The following is a 16,438-nucleotide window of genomic DNA, read 5'->3' as shown; positions in this document are numbered from 1 at the left end:
GTTCCTTCCGAGGGACTGAAGTTCTCTCCCCCATTATCGGACGCATCTTCCAGTGCCTTAAACTTTCCAACCACCTCGGTGACAAGTTAATAGGCCGCTCTGTATGCTCAGGTGAAGCTTCAGGTGACACCTGCACAATATTCAGCTCTGCGGAGGACTTCGAAGCTCTCGACGCTGCACTGTGTTCAGAGACCAATGAACCAGACGGGGTCCGCTGTCTGGGCACCAACTGTCTGTCATCTGGCACCTGCCCTGAGGACGAGCCCGAATGAGCCACCACAGAAGAGTCCTGGTGCACTATCCCTTGCCCCGCTGCAGATCCGTTGTCTTGTTGATCATGCGGGGAACCTTCCACTCCAGGTTCGGGACTTATTTCTGACCTCGACAAAGACCTAATTGAGGTCCGAGAGGCTGGACTTGATAGTCTCGACTCCGACCTATGCACAGGTGGGGGAGACCTAGACACTCCATGCTTCGAGCCCGAAGCATGCTTCGACGTCGACTTACGTCGCGATGGAGACCTTGACCTTCTCTTTTTAGGTCTCGACGTCGAATCCCTCGACGTCATCTCTCTCGACGTCGATCTTTTCCTCGACGACGTATGTCTCCCTCTCGACGTCGACCGATGACTCTTCCTCGACGTCGACCCTTTATTCTTCGACGTCGACCCTTTATCCTTCGACGTCGACCCTTTATCCTTCGACGTCGAACCTTTTTCCTTCGACGGCGAACCTTTTTCCTTCGACGTCGACACTCGATCCTTCGACGTCGGACATCTCCTGTCCCTCGACGTCGACCTCATACGATCCTTCGACGTCGAGCGTTGCACTCCCGACGTCGTCCTCACTGCAATCGACACCAATTGCCTCGACGTCGACAAGGATTTCGACGGCGACTGCCTCACCGGCGATGTCCTCGACGTCGATGGAGCTCTCTTCGACGTCGACGGTGATCTTCTCGACGTCGAGCCCACCTTTTTTGACGGTGACGCTCCCTGGAGTCGATGCTTCTTAGTTCTACCTTCAGGAGACGCTGATCTTCGACGTTTGGGCTGAGAAGAAGGCCTGGCAGATGATAATAGGCCTTTAGAACTCTTCTCACCACGGTTTTCTCTCTCCAGAAGGCCCAGCAACCTCATTTTCTCTCTTTCCTTTAAAGTTCTATTTGAAAGATTGAGGCAGTGATAACATTCTTCCACCTTATGAGAAGCTGGAAGACACACCACACAAACAGAGTGTGGGTCAGTTTTCGACATCTTCCCACAGGAAGGACATTTGTAAAATAAAGGTGGCATTCTGACTAAAAAACACCAACAGCTTAGTCAGGAAAGGGTAACAACCCACCACCAAAGATATATTTTGTCAAGAAAAGGCAAGAAAAACCAATTTCTGACAGAAAATACTTCAAAAGAGCAGAGCTCAAGTTCCAGGTTCCTCACAGAACAAGCCGGAAAAAAGAACTGACCTAACTGTCACCTGTGGGGCATGATGGGAACAGAGTTCTCCTGGAAGCCTTAAAGGCAAAGTGTGCAGATTCTCTGGGGCCTTAAAGGCAGGGTGCCAGTCTGATTTTCTGTACACAGACATTTTTTCATATGCAGCCCTTTTAGGCTAATAACTGTTTACTACAGGTTCTTTGATGAAAATAAAAGGTTTTTTCATGGCTATGAAATGCATTTTAGGCTCATGCCTGTTTATTGCATTTATATACAGCATATTTTCATGCTTCAGAACGTGTAAGGTTTGGTTTGATTGGCCTATGTGTTTAGGTTAGGCTGCATATGTTGGTTATTATACATGTATATGTGTATAATTACTTAGTACTTTTGGTTATATTTACACATATATATGTATATTGTTTATGTGTTCCGGGTCCCCGCTCATGGGCGGAGATAATTCAGTGCTTATGACTATTAATGAGTATCCCCTGGAAGAGAACCCAGGACCAGAGACGCAGAGCCTCTTTGCAAAGACACCACAACCCTACTCCTCCCTGCTTGTTGATGTACCACATCCCGGTCGTGTTGTCCGTCAGGACCTGGACCGACCGACCGCGAAGGGAAGGGAGGAATGCCTTGAGCGCCAGACGTATGGCCCGCAATTCTAGAAGGTTGATGTGAAGCAACCTTTCCTCCGGAGACCAAAGACCCTTGACCTCCAGATCCCCCAGATGAGCACCCCACCCTAGAGTGGATGCATCAGTTATCACCGTGGCCACCGATGGTGGAAGCTGAAAAGGCTTTCCTTGAGACAGATTGCCTTCCACGCCCCACCAAGACAGATCCGCCGCAGTTTCTCTGGAGATCTTCACTGACTCCCAGAGATCTCCGTTGTGTTGATACCACTGCCTGCGGAGGCACCACTGGAGTGCCCTCATGTGCCAGCGTGCATGGTTGACCAGGAGAATGCAAGAAACCATCAGACCGAGCAGGCGAAGGACCTTCAGGACCGGAACAACCGCTCCATTGTGAAATAAAGGAATAATTTCCTGAATGTCGCGAATCCTTTGCGGAGGAGGGAATGCACGACATACAGTAGTGTCCAGTACCGCACCTATGAACAGGTTGCGCTGGGAGGGCACCAGGTGAGATTTGGGCACGTTTATCGAAAAACCCAACCTGAACAACAGCTGCGATGTCTCTTGCAGGTGATGAAGCACCTTCTCGGGCGACTCCGCTTTGATCAGCCAGTCGTCCAGATACGGGAATACAGGTATCCCCGACCTCCTGAGATTTGCCGCCACCACTGCCATCACCTTGGTGAAAACTCGAGGCGCAGTAGTAAGACCAAACGGAAGGACCGCAAACTGGTAGTGTTGCGATCCCACCGTAAATCGGGGATACTTCCTGTGCGACTTCAGGATTGGGATGTGAAAATACGCATCCTGCAAGTCGATTGACACCATCCAGTCTTCTTCCAACAGCGCTTGAAGAACCTGCGCAAGAGTGAGCATTTTGAATTTCTCCTGCTTGAGATAGAGATTCAAAATCCTGAGGTCCAGGATTGGACGTAACCTGCCATCCTTCTTGGGGATCAGGAAATACCGGGAGTAGCACCCCTGACCCCTTTCCTGCTCTGGAACCACCTCTATCGCACCTTTTTTGAACAAAGCCAGGACTTCTTCCTGCAGGCGAACAAGGTGGTCCTCCGAACAAAATCCCTGGCAAGGAGGGTAATTGGGAGGGAACTCCTGGAAAGGAAGAGCATACCCATTTTCTACGAGATTGAGAACCCAAAGATCTGATGTAACCGATTCCCAATCCCGTAGAAAATGAGTAAGCCGACCCCCCACCGGAGCCACATGATCCAGAATGGCGGATCTAGGGCTGCTTTGCTGCAGAGGGAGGGGGTTGGTTATTAGAGGAAGAGGAGGAGGAGGAGGCCAGGCGTCCACGACCACGGCCCCGTTGCTTTCCTCTGTAGGTTTTATACAGAGGATTCTGACGCTGCTGCTGCTGTCCTTGGTTGTAGGGACGAAAATTGGATCTGCCAAAACCCCTGAACTTCCTAGCCGCAGAGCCCCTTGTCTGAAGGCCCAAAGACTTCGCCGTAGCCCGGCTGTCTTTGAATCTCTCCAGAGCTACGTCAGCCTTCTTGCCAAAGAGGCCTGTCCCATCAAATGGCAAGTCCAACAATGTAGACTGAACATCAGAAGACAAATCGGAGGATTTAAGCCATGCGGCCCTTCTTGTTGCAACAGTAGAGCCCATGATCCTGGCAACAGAGTCCACCGTGTCCATACCACTCTGTATAACCATACGAGCTGCAGCCTGAGTATCAGCAACCACCTCGTTAAAATTCTTCCTATCGTCCTCTGGAAGCTTAGAAGAAAGTTGTTTAACATAGTCCATCAACGCATGAACGTATCTCCCCAAAAGGCAAGTAGCATTGGTGGACTTCAAGGCCATGCTACCCGAGGAGAAAATCTTTTTAGCAGACTGGTCCAATTTCTTAGAGTCCTTGTCTGCCGGCACCTGAGGGAAAGAGCCCGCAGCCCTGCTGGAACAGGCGGCCTGCACTACCAGACTCTCCAGTGCAGGATGTGAGGAAAGAAATTCAGGGTCATCAGGAGCCACCCTGTAACGCCTTGCCACCGACCTGGAAACCGCAGGAGCAGACAAAGGTCTCTTCCAGACCTCCTTAATCGGCTCAGTTAATGCCTCTGTAAAAGGAAGTGTAGGCTCCACAACTGAAGAAGGCGAATGCAAAACTTCCGTAAGGATGTTGGGCTTGTATTCAACTGTGGGCAAAGTCAAGCCTAGCAAATCTGCAGCCTTCCTAATAACATGATAGGGTGCTAAGTACTTAGATGGAGTATCTGAAACGGATGGCAAACCCCACTCAGGAGAAAGTTCCAGGCCACTTGCGTTTTGAAGGTCCTCAAAACAATCCTCCTGATCTTGCAACTCTCCTTCCTCAACCTCGGAGTCCATATACTCCTTCTCCTCCAAGAGGCGTTGTGCCCTGCGCCTCGACCATTCCATGCGGACCGAAGTCGATAGATACGGCAACGACTCCGACGGCGCCGGAGCCGACGTCGAGCGAGGAGCCTGAGGACGGGAAGCACCACGATCCGAATCACCACGAAGCCGATCCGGAGTCGGCGAACTCGGCGGCGCCGTACCGAGCCAAGGAGTACAAGGCGTCGGCATAAAGGGGGCCGGGGCATAAGCCTGGGGCACACCCATATTGAAAGACAAAGGACCCATGGGACCAACAGGCGCACCAGTGGGGTACATTGCCCTTGAGTAAACTCCAAACATGGCGTTTAAAAACTGCGAGGGATCCTGACCTGGACCTGGACCTGGAAAGGGTGGGTACGAACCCAACGGCCGCTCCGAAGGAGGCTGATCCGGCAAAGGCGCACCCTGGCCCTCTTGTTCTTCAGGCTCCACAACCGGAGTCGGTGCTCGAGGAACCTCTTCTTCATGCACCGATGAATGGTGCGACTACAGATCCTGTTCCGGCTCCTGAACTGGAGAACCAACGTGAGATCGAGCCGGAGAAGGAGACACGAAGTCCTTGTGATGTTTACGTGACTTCTTCCTCGAATTCGAAGACTCCTTGCCAGAGTGGTGTCTGGAGTGATGTTTACTCCTCTTATGCTTCTTTCTCGAGGAGCTCGAAGCATGGCCCGAGGCTGACTTGGATCCGGACTACGACCTCCCTCTGGATCTCGACCTCTCTCTGGACCTTGATCTCTCTCTCGACCTCGCCTTGGCCCTCGAAGCCGACCTCGACTTCGACCGCGACAGCTGTCTCGACTTCAAGCGCCTGGACACCGACCTCGAAGACCTTCCGGCTTCTCTTTCCTTCACCTTTGCAAGCAGAAGCTTCGCCTCCCGCTCTCGCAAGGCTTTGCGGTTCATCTTGTCATAGGAACGACAGTTCTTAACATCGTGACCCGAACCAAGACACCACAGACAGTCGGAATGCGGATCGGTGATCGACATCATCCGGGAACAGGAACCACATTGTTTGAAACCTGTCTTCCTCGATGACATCCTCGGCGAAGAAGTGAATTCCAACAGAGAAATTAACAGTTAAACAGCGAAAAGATACAAAAGTATCGCAGAAGATCCCAGAAACCGTTAGCGTCGACGACGCGGAAAAAAGGGAACTGACGTCATCATGCCGACGTGGGCCTTATATGGAGTCGGTGACGTCAGACGGAGTCGCGCGCGATGCCGTGCTCCTATGACGTCGTCCACGCCGGCGTGCTACGAAGAATTTTCCGAACGTTGCTGGCGCAAGGGGGATATTCACAAGGTGAGGAATCCACACGGCAGATGTATCTATCAGAAGTGTGACCTTTTGAAATGTCCTTTACCGGAACATGTTTTTTCGGTTCCGGGTGTTTCTGCGGCTCCGAAGCGTGAGTTGGGGCCTTTGGGTGGTTTTTTACTCGGCTCAGAGTGAGGTTTCGGCATGAATGAGCCGCTGCCAGTCTTCGGCGCAGAGTGCTTAGGTGTTGGAGCAACGGTCGGCGTGGTTGAGGAAGATGGCTTTTTCTTTGGTGTCAGTATCGGATCGGCACTGGGAATAAGCTGGCTCGAGCCCGAGCTGCGTGAAGGCTTAGTAGGCTTCTTTGCCGGGCCTGAAGGCGGGGCGTGGGAAGCAGTGTCTCGGTGTGACCCGGGCCCGAAGGTGAGGGTGACCGAAGCCTTTTTTGAGGGTGTCGAGGAAGGGTTGGGGTCAACACTCTTACCTACAACCCATTGAGTTGGAGTTATGTCCTCGAAGTCTTCGGCATCAGAAGAGCTGGAGCTTTCTTCGGCGTGCTGGTGTTCTGGCACGTCAATGCCCTCTCTAAAGATGTCGTCTGGGATCGAAGCTGACAAGCGAGCCATTATTCTTCGAGCTAGTCGGTCCCGAATCGTCGTCTTGGAGGGGAAAGAGGCAGAAGCGGAACAGTCTTTGGCCTCATGCTCCGGTGAGAGGCAAAGGTTGCACACCTCATGTAGATCGGTGTGAGGAAACTTCGACCCATATTGAGGCACTTCTTGAATTGCGTCCTTTCCATGAGCCAGAAGATGAGGCCTAAGCAGGCCGAAGGTCTTCGTCGATGACCGGAATCGAAGACATTGAAGTTGTTGAAGAATTGCGTTGATGTGGATCGCGATCGAGACAATACCGTCGACCCGGATGAGGTTTGTGCATCGAAGGAAATTCAGTTCCAAACCGGAGCGCAGGAAACACATCCGAGCCTGATCGCGGAAAAAAACAATCTGAGGATGGAGCCGATGCCGCCGATGCCCATGCGCACTGTGGTCCAAAGGAGGAGTCACCTATCTCGTGACTTCCAAATAACTTTTCAGTTTCATTTAATCAGACAATTATTAAAGGGATATTGGCAAAGTCCCAGAATTTTCGCTAACTTAATTTAACAATGCTCTTAACCACATTTCGCCGTGTGCAAGGACTGAGAGTGCAAAGAAAACATTACCTTTAACAATGGCTGGGACAGCCAGTTCGGTGAACATATATAGTTTAATGTTCATATCAATAGTAAAAAATCCTCACTTTAATCTATTGTAAAGAATGATATTGGGTTTATATTTCCTGCAGTTCCTGACATGTAAGCTCCAGAACGTGGATTTTTCTACTTAAAAAAACAGTTCAACTTAAAACAATACTAGTATCTTAAACCTTGAAATTGGAAAAATCGCAGGATAAAACTAAAGCATATACGTTGGTTAATTAAAAATGCACGGACACCAAAATAGAGGACACTAAACGCGCTCAGGATCAATAAAAAACACACCAGGAAGGGGTGATTTTTTGCACTATAAATCCCAGAAGCTGTCCGAAGATAGTTCATCGATGTTTTACATGCTTTAAGGAAAATAATAACTTTTCCATAGTTAGATTTTAGGGTCAGTCATCAGTAGCGGCTCTACATTTCTGCATTATCAAAAGCAATGGTATTAAAGCAGTTTTCTGCATTTTAGTAGAGTGACAGTCGATTGTAAACGTTTGACCTGTTTCACTGTATCATTCTTTGGCATAGCTACGGTCTGCTTAAGGCTGCGCCAGCACTATATAACAAGAATAAGAGGGCCTGAGATAAAACATGAATGTTACGACAGGCTCAAGAGTGAGATAAAACAAGGAGCACCCACGCCAGTCAGTTAGCTGTTTTTAGTTAATTATGGGGCAATTAATTTCCAAGTTTTTTTCTAAAGGGAATCGGGTCTAAATGTGGAACTTTCGTACATAACTTATGCTGGCAGCATAAGTTAAAACTTACCAGGCCCATTTTTATTGCAAAAGACATTTGTTCAACAACATCCCTCCTGGACGAAAGCTAATTAAATAAAAATGTAACGTGAACGCTGTGTGTGTCAGAAAGAAAAAAAGGTTGCGACTATTTTAGTGTATCCTATTCTGTTAGTAGCTATAAAAAAAAATATGTGGAAAAAAAAGCAGCCTGACAGTCTGATGCTTGGGAAGGAAACCAGGAGGAGCTAATTGAGTGAGAATCAGGCTTGTTGTAAAGATCCTAATCTTACCGTTTACAGCATCTGTGAGATGCAGAGCTTTAAGTTGAGGGAAAAGCTAGTTGGAAAACTTGTGAAAACAACTGTAGTTTACAACTAAATTGTCCCAAAAAAACACGAAACACTACACATATGTACAAGAATCCAATTTCCCGTCCTATATAGTTTTAATTTGATGTGCACATTGCCCGTGCTCAGATTTTGTGGTGAGAGTTGGCTACGTTTGTATAAACGAGGCGGAGACGGACTCTGGAGCAAAAAATGAGGCGGGAGGAGTAAAAGCGCCGAATGGTAGGCTGATGCTGGGGGGTTAGAATGGAAAGCTGCAGCAAGTCTGTTTTTGCAGTTTTATATAGCTCAAACTCGACCTTAGGGTATTAGCGCTTTACATCAATCAGAGACATTTATAGAGCGCACTACTTACCCGTAGGGTCTCAAGGCGCTGGGGGGAGGGGGTGCCGTTACTGCTCGAACAGCCAGGTCTTCAGCTTCTTCCTGAAGGAGAGGTGGTCTTGGGTCAGGAGCAGGTCGGTCGGGAGGGAGTTCTAGGTCTTGGCGGCCAGGTAGGAGAAGGACCTTCCTCCTGTTGTCGCTCTTCGGATGCGGGGGACGGCGGCCAGGGCGTGGTTGGCTGATCGGAGGTGGCGTTTGGTTGCGTAGAAGTTGATTCGGTTGTTGAGGTAGCTCGGGCCTTGGTCGTGTAGGGCTTTGTGTGCGTGGGTGGGGAGGCGGAAGGTGATTCTTTTGTTGACGGGGAGCCAATGCAGGTCTCTCAGATGTCCGGAGATGTGGCTGGTTCGTGGGATGTCGAGGATGAGTCTGGCTGAGGCGTTCTGGATCCGCTGGAGTCTCTTCTGGAGCTTGGCGGTGGTACCGGCGTAGAGGGCGTTGCCGTAGTCCAGTCGACTGGTGACGAGGGCCTGGGTGACGGTCTTCCTGGTCTCGGTGGGGATCCACCAGAAGATCTTCCGTAGCATGCGTAGGATGTTAATGCACGCCGAGGAGACGTTGTTGACTTGCCTGGTCATGGAGAGGGAGGAGTCCAGGATGAAGCCCAGGTTGCGTGCGTGGTCTGTCGGTTTGGTTGCGGTGCCCAGGGCGGGAGGCCACCAGGAGTCGTCCCAGGCGGAGGGCGTAGAGCCCAGGATGAGGACCTCCGTCTTGTCCGAGTTCAGTTTCAGGCGGCTGGTCGAACATCCACTCGGCTACCTCTTTCATCCCTTCGTGCAGATTGGCTCTGGCGGCGGCGGGGTCTTTGGTCAGGGAGAGGATCAGCTGGGTGTCGTCGGCGTAAGAGATGATGTTGAGGTTGTGTTGGCGTGCGATGGCCGCGAGGGGGCTCATGTAGACGTTGAATAGGGTGGGGCTCAGCGAGGATCCTTGAGGGACGCCGCAGATGACTTCGGTGGCCTCTGACTTGTACGGTGGTAGGCGGACTCTCTGTGTTCTTCCGTCGAGGAAGGAGATGATCCATTCCAGAGCCTTCTCCTGGATTCCGACGTTGCTGAGGCGCTGTACTAGGGTGCGGTGGCAGACAGTGTCGAATGCCGCGGAGAGGTCTAGGAGGATGAGGGCCGCTGTTTCTCCGTTGTCCATCAGGGCTCGGATGTCATCGGTGGCGGCGATGAGGGCGGTCTCGGTGCTGTGGTTGGCTCGGAAGCCAGACTGAGGGGTTGAGGGATCCATTTGTCTCAAGGAAGGCGGCCAGCTGCTTGTTGACGGTCCTCGATGACTTTGGCTGGAAACGGCAGGAGCGAGATGGGGCGGTAATTCTTGAGTTCGGTGGGGTCCGCTGTGGGTTTCTTGAGTAGAGCGCTGAGTTCGGCGTGCTTCCAGCTCTCAGGGAAGGTGGCGGTGTCGAAGGATGTGTTGATGATGTCTCGCAGGTGGGGTGCGATGACAGCGTCGGCCTTGTTGAAGACGTGGTGAGGGCAGGGGTCAGTCGGAGATCCGGAGTGGACGGAGTTCATCGTGCGGACGGTGTCTTCGGTGCTGATCGGAGTCCAGGCGCGGAGGGTGGTGGTGGGGGGTGGTGGTTCGGTCGTGGTGTGCGTTGGTTGGTTGTTGAAGCTGTTGTGTATGTCCGCGATCTTGTTGTGGAAGTATGAGGCGAGGGAGTTGCAGAGGTCTTGCGATGGGGTGATGTCGTGGTTTCCTGCGCTGGGGTTGATTAGCTCTTTCACGATGTTGAAGAGTTCCTTGCAGTTGTGTGCGTTGTTGTCCAGCCGGTCCTTGAATGCAGTTTTCTTGGCGGCGCGGATCAGCTGGTGGTGCTTCCGGGTGGCAAGCTTGAAGGTGGTCATGTTGTCCGGTGTTGGTTCCCTTCTCCAGACTCTCGAGGGCTCGGCAGTTCTTCTTGGAGCTCTTGAGTTCGTCGGTGAACCATGGGGCTTTCTTGCTGCCGGGTCTGCTGGGCGGGGTCCTCAGCGGGGCGAGCTCGTCCGCGCAGTTGCTGATCCACTTCGTGAGGTTGTCGGCGGCCTGGCTGGGGTTCGCTGAGCTGGCAGGAGGGTGCTGGCTCAAGGAGGTGGCGAGCTGGTCGGCTGTGATCTTGTTCCAGCTTCTGCGGGCAACCTGTTGCTGGTGGGTCGTCGTTCTTTTGAAGGTGAAGTGGACGCAGCTGTGGTCCGTCCATTGAAGCTCTGTGGCGTGGCTGAAGGCGATGTCTGTGCTGGATGAGAAGACTGCGTCGAGTGTGTGTCCGGCGAGGTGGGTGGGGGTGGACACCAGCTGCTTGAGTCCAAGATTGGCGAGGTTGTCAAACAGGGTGCTGGTGTTGCGGTCGTTGTTGTTCTCCAGGTGGAAGTTGAGGTCCCCCAGGAGGATGTAGTCAGCGGAGGGGAGGGCATGCGGGCTGACGAAGTCGGCGATGTCCTCGCTGAATTGGGTGCGTGGTCCCGGAGGTCGGTAGATCAGGGTGCCTCTGAGGGTGGTCTTCGGGTCGGTGTGGATCTGGAAGTGCAGGTGTTCGGCGGTGGTAAGGGTGTTGTCGGTGCTGGTCGTGATACGGATGGTGTTCCTGTGGATGATGGCGATGCCTCCTCCCATCTGGTTGGCGGTGCGATCCCTCCGGGTGATCTTGTAGCCCTCTGGGATGGCGATGGCGATGTCGGGTGCTGAAGAGGCGTTCATCCAGGTCTCCGTGAGGAAGGCAACGTCAGGGGCTGTGGTGTCGAGGAGGTTCCAGAGTTCGATGGCGTGTCTGTGGACGGAGCGGGTGTTGAGCAGGATGCACTTGAGGTGGGTGCTGCTGGTGTTCGACTTGGCGGGTGCTGGTGCGAGGCAGGTCCGGATGCAGGTGAACTTGCAGGCGTGGCAGCTGAAGGGTCCGTGGGTGCGTCGTGGTGTGGCTTGGTAGCATCCTGGGAGTCGACCGGCGTTGAGTGCGCTGAGGTTGGTGGCGGTGTACGTCAGGCGGGTCGGCCGGGGTCTTCGAGGGCCAGGGGTCCTGGCACTGGGCGCGGTCCAGGCGCGGCTTCGGCGCACAATCGGCGCGCCCGCTGCGCGTTCGCACAGTCGCCATATATGGCGAAGTGCGCGGGGGGCGGAGCAGCTGGGAGGCGGGAGCGGGGAGGGTACAGAAGGCAAAAGGGGTGGGGTTTCGCGGCGGTGGCGGGAAGCGGGGAGGGAGGGCGAAGGGCAGCGCAAAACAGGAAGGAAATGGAGACTCTAACAAACAGGCAGTACAGAAGACAAAATTATACAATTACAACAGTATATACAGCAAAGCAACAGGGGCAGGACAAGCGATCGCGGACCACGCCGCTGGAAGGCAGGGGGCATGGTCACGCGGCGGCGGCAACGAGGCAGTCAGGCAGAAGGGGGCACACGCAGCAGCTGGTGGCCGTGCGGCGCGGGGGTGTCCTAGAACTAGGTCACACTCACCTGCGTCGCACGGTCCCCATATATGGCCAAGTGCGCGGGGGGGCGGAGCAGCTGGGAGGCGGGAGCGGGGAGGGTACAGAAGGCAAAAGGGGCAGGGTTTCGCGGCGGTGGCGGGAAGCGGGGAGGGAGGGCGAAGGGCAGCGCAAAACGGCAAAACAGGAAGGAAATGGAGACTAACAAACAGGCAGTACAGAAGACAAAATTATACAATTACAACAGTATATACAGCAAAGCAACAGGGGCAGGACAAGCGATCGCGGACCACGCCGCTGGAAGGCAGGGGGCGTGGTCACGCGGCGGCGGCAACGAGGCAGTCAGGCAGAAGGGGGCACACGCAGCAGCTGGTGGCCGTGCGGCGCGGGGGTGTCCTAGAACTAGGTCACACTCACCTGCGTCGCACGGTCGCCATATATGGCCAAGTGCGCGGGCGGCGCAATAGTTGCAATAGCTGCATTACAGATGGACACATTCATTGTTAGGCACGGGGAGATTGTGATTTGCCCAGAATCACAGTATGTTTGAGCCTCTGGACAGACTCAAGTGTGGGTCCCTGGCTTCAAAGTCCGCCACTCTAGTCGTTAAACCACATCCTTTCCCTTCTACCATTCACGAAGAGTGGCAACGAGGTTTCAGCATCTGTTCTGCCCATTGTAAATAACAAGTGACATGAATGAATGTAGACTAAAGAACGGAACTACAAAAATTAATTGGAATTATGACATGTCGAATGAATCATGAGAGAGTGATCTATTTTGTACACGCCTCTTCGAGTGCACAAGGGGAACGCACCTATCAACAAGCGGAGCACCGTGCAGATTATTGTTGCAGCAAGAAGAGGAGCACCCTGCAGCGTCTAACATGCTCCTGCAGCTTCGAATATGCTAAGTCGAGACCCCTGTGACGAAATGCTGCAGCAATAAGCGGAGCACCTGCGGCTTCTAAAGTACTTCAGCAGCAAGAGGAGCTCCCTGTAGCTTCTAAAATGATGCAGCAACAAGCAGAGCACACTGAATCTTAAAAAATGCTGCTGCAACAAGCGAAATGCCTAGCAGCTTCTAAAACACTGCAGCAACAAGCGTACGGCCCTGCTGCTACTAAAATGCTGCAGCAAACAGTGAAGTGCTCGGTGGCTTCTAAAATGCTGCAGTTACAAGAGGAGTACTGTGAGGCTTCGTGTTGCAGCAATAAGAGGAGCACCCTGCTCCTACTTCCCCATGAAAGAAGCACAGCGCTCCGATACCGCTCACTTAGTTTTACGCCGGATAAGTATTAAAAGATGCAACGCACACCAGACTAGCTCAGATCACTCTGCACAGGAAATATGGGAGATGAGGAGGATAGCTCTTGGGGTTAGGCCCCATCGGCTGTTCGGAACTGTGTGTAACTTACAAGCTGCGGCTCTGCATTCTTATGAGGTGAAAGAATGTCATCTTCTGAAATGGGTAGAATGACCGCTAATGATATTGCGTTAATAATAATATCTGCATTCACATCGCTTTGATTCTGCAAGGCTTTGGCACTAGGCGCTATATAAAGTGATGCGTGAGGGCTGGTGAGATGTAGTCAGGGCCCGCGCGTGCCAGGGCTATCTCTGGCATTCCCGGGCCTCTCACATTCACTGCCACCTTCACGTGCCTGAATAAGCTCTTTGCCACCTTCGGAGCCTGACACTAGGACGAGCCAGGCAGCAGCGGCTTGGCTACAAATGGTGCAAAATGTGCAGTGGCACCAGGGCACTGGGTGTGAGGGGCTCACTCATCTCCAATTAGAACTGTTGTTAACTACCTAACCAGGGACACGGGTGCTGCGGGTCGGGGAGACATTTTCCTTCCTTAAATTAGGGCTCACAGCTCTGGGAAAGCTGGAAATAAAGATAATTGGGAATTGATAACCTGTCCGCTGGAGAGTATAGAATATAGCGCTTCATTTAAGTCAGACATGCGCCAATTTACACTGCGATAAAATCCGCAAGGTCCTATGCAGAGCCACCGAGGTGCCTAGAAGCGGATCAAGGAGCAGACGGAGGATGACAGACTGGAAGGGAAGATGCCTGATTAGACCGTCATTCCTGGATCGCTCAATGATGCTCTGTGTGCACTTGGGCACATCTGTGTAGTAGTTAAACAAGATATACATTTAAATGCCTGATTTGTTTCTCATTAGGGCACAAGTATAAACAAGCAATTGTAGTGCTCTGATGGGGCAGCGGGAGAGTGAAAGCAGCCTCGACGTGGGATTGGTGTAGGAGGCAGGAGCAAGTCAGGAGAGGGAGGAGGGGGAACTGCTTGCGAAATGAAATTAAAAGCGGCCGGCCGGGAAATGCTCTCGGCAGCATTCCTTTGAAGTGTGAAGCAGGGGGCGGGAGCAGCCTTTGATGTGCGAGCGAGTGGGAGGGAACACCATATGGGATGTGATTAAGAAGTGAGCTCAAGCACGCGCTAGGGAAGCGTCGCTCTTGAGTAACTCACGTGCATTGGGGACAATCCTCGCTGGTTTCAAGAGCTGTTTTGCCCCCTATAATCTCGTAGAACAATGCATGCGCGTTGGTTCAACGAGACCTAAAAACTAAAAGCTTTAAATTATCTTTGTAGTCATTTGGTCAAAAAGACTTTACTGTCGTTGTCCCAGTAGGAAACATCAAGATAAGGGTTTGCACCTACAGGGATAGTTTCATTTTAGAAGTATGTGTTGAGGTATAAAGGGGCTTCGATTAACGTTCCGCGTCTCTTTTTACACTGGTACACTAAGGATACACTAAGGATACACTAAACAGAAATAGCTTTGCCAAATGATTCCTAAAATGTTTTGCAACCGGGGCTGTAGGTATAAGTTTAAAGCAAATATAATGTTTCACCTGATGAAGAATCTTGAAAAAGCAAGCTTAGTCACAAGTACAAACACTTGATCTAACATGCAACAAATAAAACCCCCGACTAATCATTGTACAGATTCTACTAGTGAAAAGAACAGACATTACCATAGTTGGAATAAGGATCTCGCTGTACTTCACAATACTCCAGCCCTGGGATTAAGTCGAACAAACTGAAAAGCTGCTCCTGGATCAGTGGGATACGTGAAGCCACAGTGAGGCGCTTTGAGACAGCATCCCGGACTCTCTGCTCAACCTTTGGATAACTTGGAAAGTCCATTGGCTCTTCTACATTAAGGAAGACAAATAAGCAATTACAAGGCACGTTTTGACTTACAGAAGTCTTACATTCTAAACCATTAAAGTCTATACACATATATGATAACTTGCATTGGAAATTCATTTTACAAGCAACTACTATGCAGCTGGATTGGCTTTTCCTTGTTAAGAGTACCTTCACAGATAAAATACATTAAAAATATGAAATAAAAAAATTAAAAAAAATAAATAAAAGTAGAGTTAAGGAACCTAAGTAATCCAAATCTCAAGTCAACATACTGAAAGACTTAAAAAAACAATAAAAAAGAAATCTCTCAGGGTGATGTCAATACCAGAACTTATACAAATTTTAACAGGAGGGGGGAGAGAGAGAGTCAGTGGATTCAGTCTCCCGGGTCATATGAATAAACAAAGTGGAATCCACTCAGAGTGATAGTGATCCCTAGAGTGATGGGGAACACACAGTGTTGTTTAAATGCCCCTCACACACCAACAGGCCCCTTGGTGTCATGCTTCATCATCGGGGCCTTCGCACCCCTCTACGGGATGCGGCGTGCTACGACTCGCGGATACGCAGGAGCACTTGAAGTGAACTATGTGTGGGGGTGTGTGTTTTTTACAAAGTTGTGAGTGAGGTGAGGTGAAAAAAGTGAACGGTTAAAAAATACCTGGCACGTGGGAAAAAAATACTTTATTAAATCCCCGGCTGGTATTATTAAAATAAAAGTGCAGGGCGTGGTTTAAATAGATACATATTAGGGTATCCAGACCACTGTATCAAAAAGTCAACATGTTTCGGAGGTCAAAGCCCCCTTCTTCAGGACAAGGGTTAATGCACTTACCCTCCCCTTACTCACATGTAAAATGTAAAAGTGTCAATAAAAATTACCACAATGTGTAATGTTCCTAACAATGTTATATGTTAGTGAATGTTGTTGCGCCCAATTGGCGTAAGAACCTGTGGAGACAAAATCATAGATAAACATACAGATCTATAATTCACAGGTTAGAGGAGAAGAAACAAGCTTCTCTGAAAAAACATCAGGTTGAACCAAAAATAATGGGACCCTGGAAAGGAAAAAGAAAAAAGACACTACAAACACATAGACACACACAACACCAAAATTACTCTCTGCTCAGATGGAAGGAGAGCAAACATAAAGGAATAAAAAGTCTTACTTAAAGTTCCTAAATACAGGACTCCATGAGCCTAAGCGTATATTGGGGAATCCTTCCTTTCTAATCAGAAAACCTAAAAAATCAATATCAATATCAGGGGTTCAGTAGGAAAACTTTGTAATCAATGCGCCAATAGTACAGAGAACAACTGCTTCTCTCAGTGGTCTATAACTCACGGTTACTGCAACAGCTAATCGCCTGCCTTCCCTCAACGCGGCTCCGATGAA

General features: G+C 50.9%; 1 protein-coding gene across 2 annotated transcripts in view; it reads right to left on the bottom strand.

The window, feature by feature from the left end:
• Positions 1–16,438, bottom strand: part of RBM45 (RNA binding motif protein 45) — a 453,234-nt gene that overhangs the window by 210,047 nt on the left and 226,749 nt on the right. For both annotated transcript variants that reach the window (XM_086956199.1, XM_086956200.1), the window contains one exon: positions 14,862–15,041. In XM_086956199.1, the coding sequence (XP_086812325.1) occupies positions 14,862–15,041 (180 nt within the window). The remainder of the gene's footprint in view (positions 1–14,861; positions 15,042–16,438) is intronic.

This window comes from Lissotriton vulgaris, chromosome 2_1 (assembly GCF_964263255.1).
Source record: "Lissotriton vulgaris chromosome 2_1, aLisVul1.2, whole genome shotgun sequence".
Taxonomy (NCBI): Eukaryota; Metazoa; Chordata; class Amphibia; order Caudata; family Salamandridae; genus Lissotriton; species Lissotriton vulgaris.
This window is presented reverse-complemented; position numbering and strand designations above follow the sequence as displayed.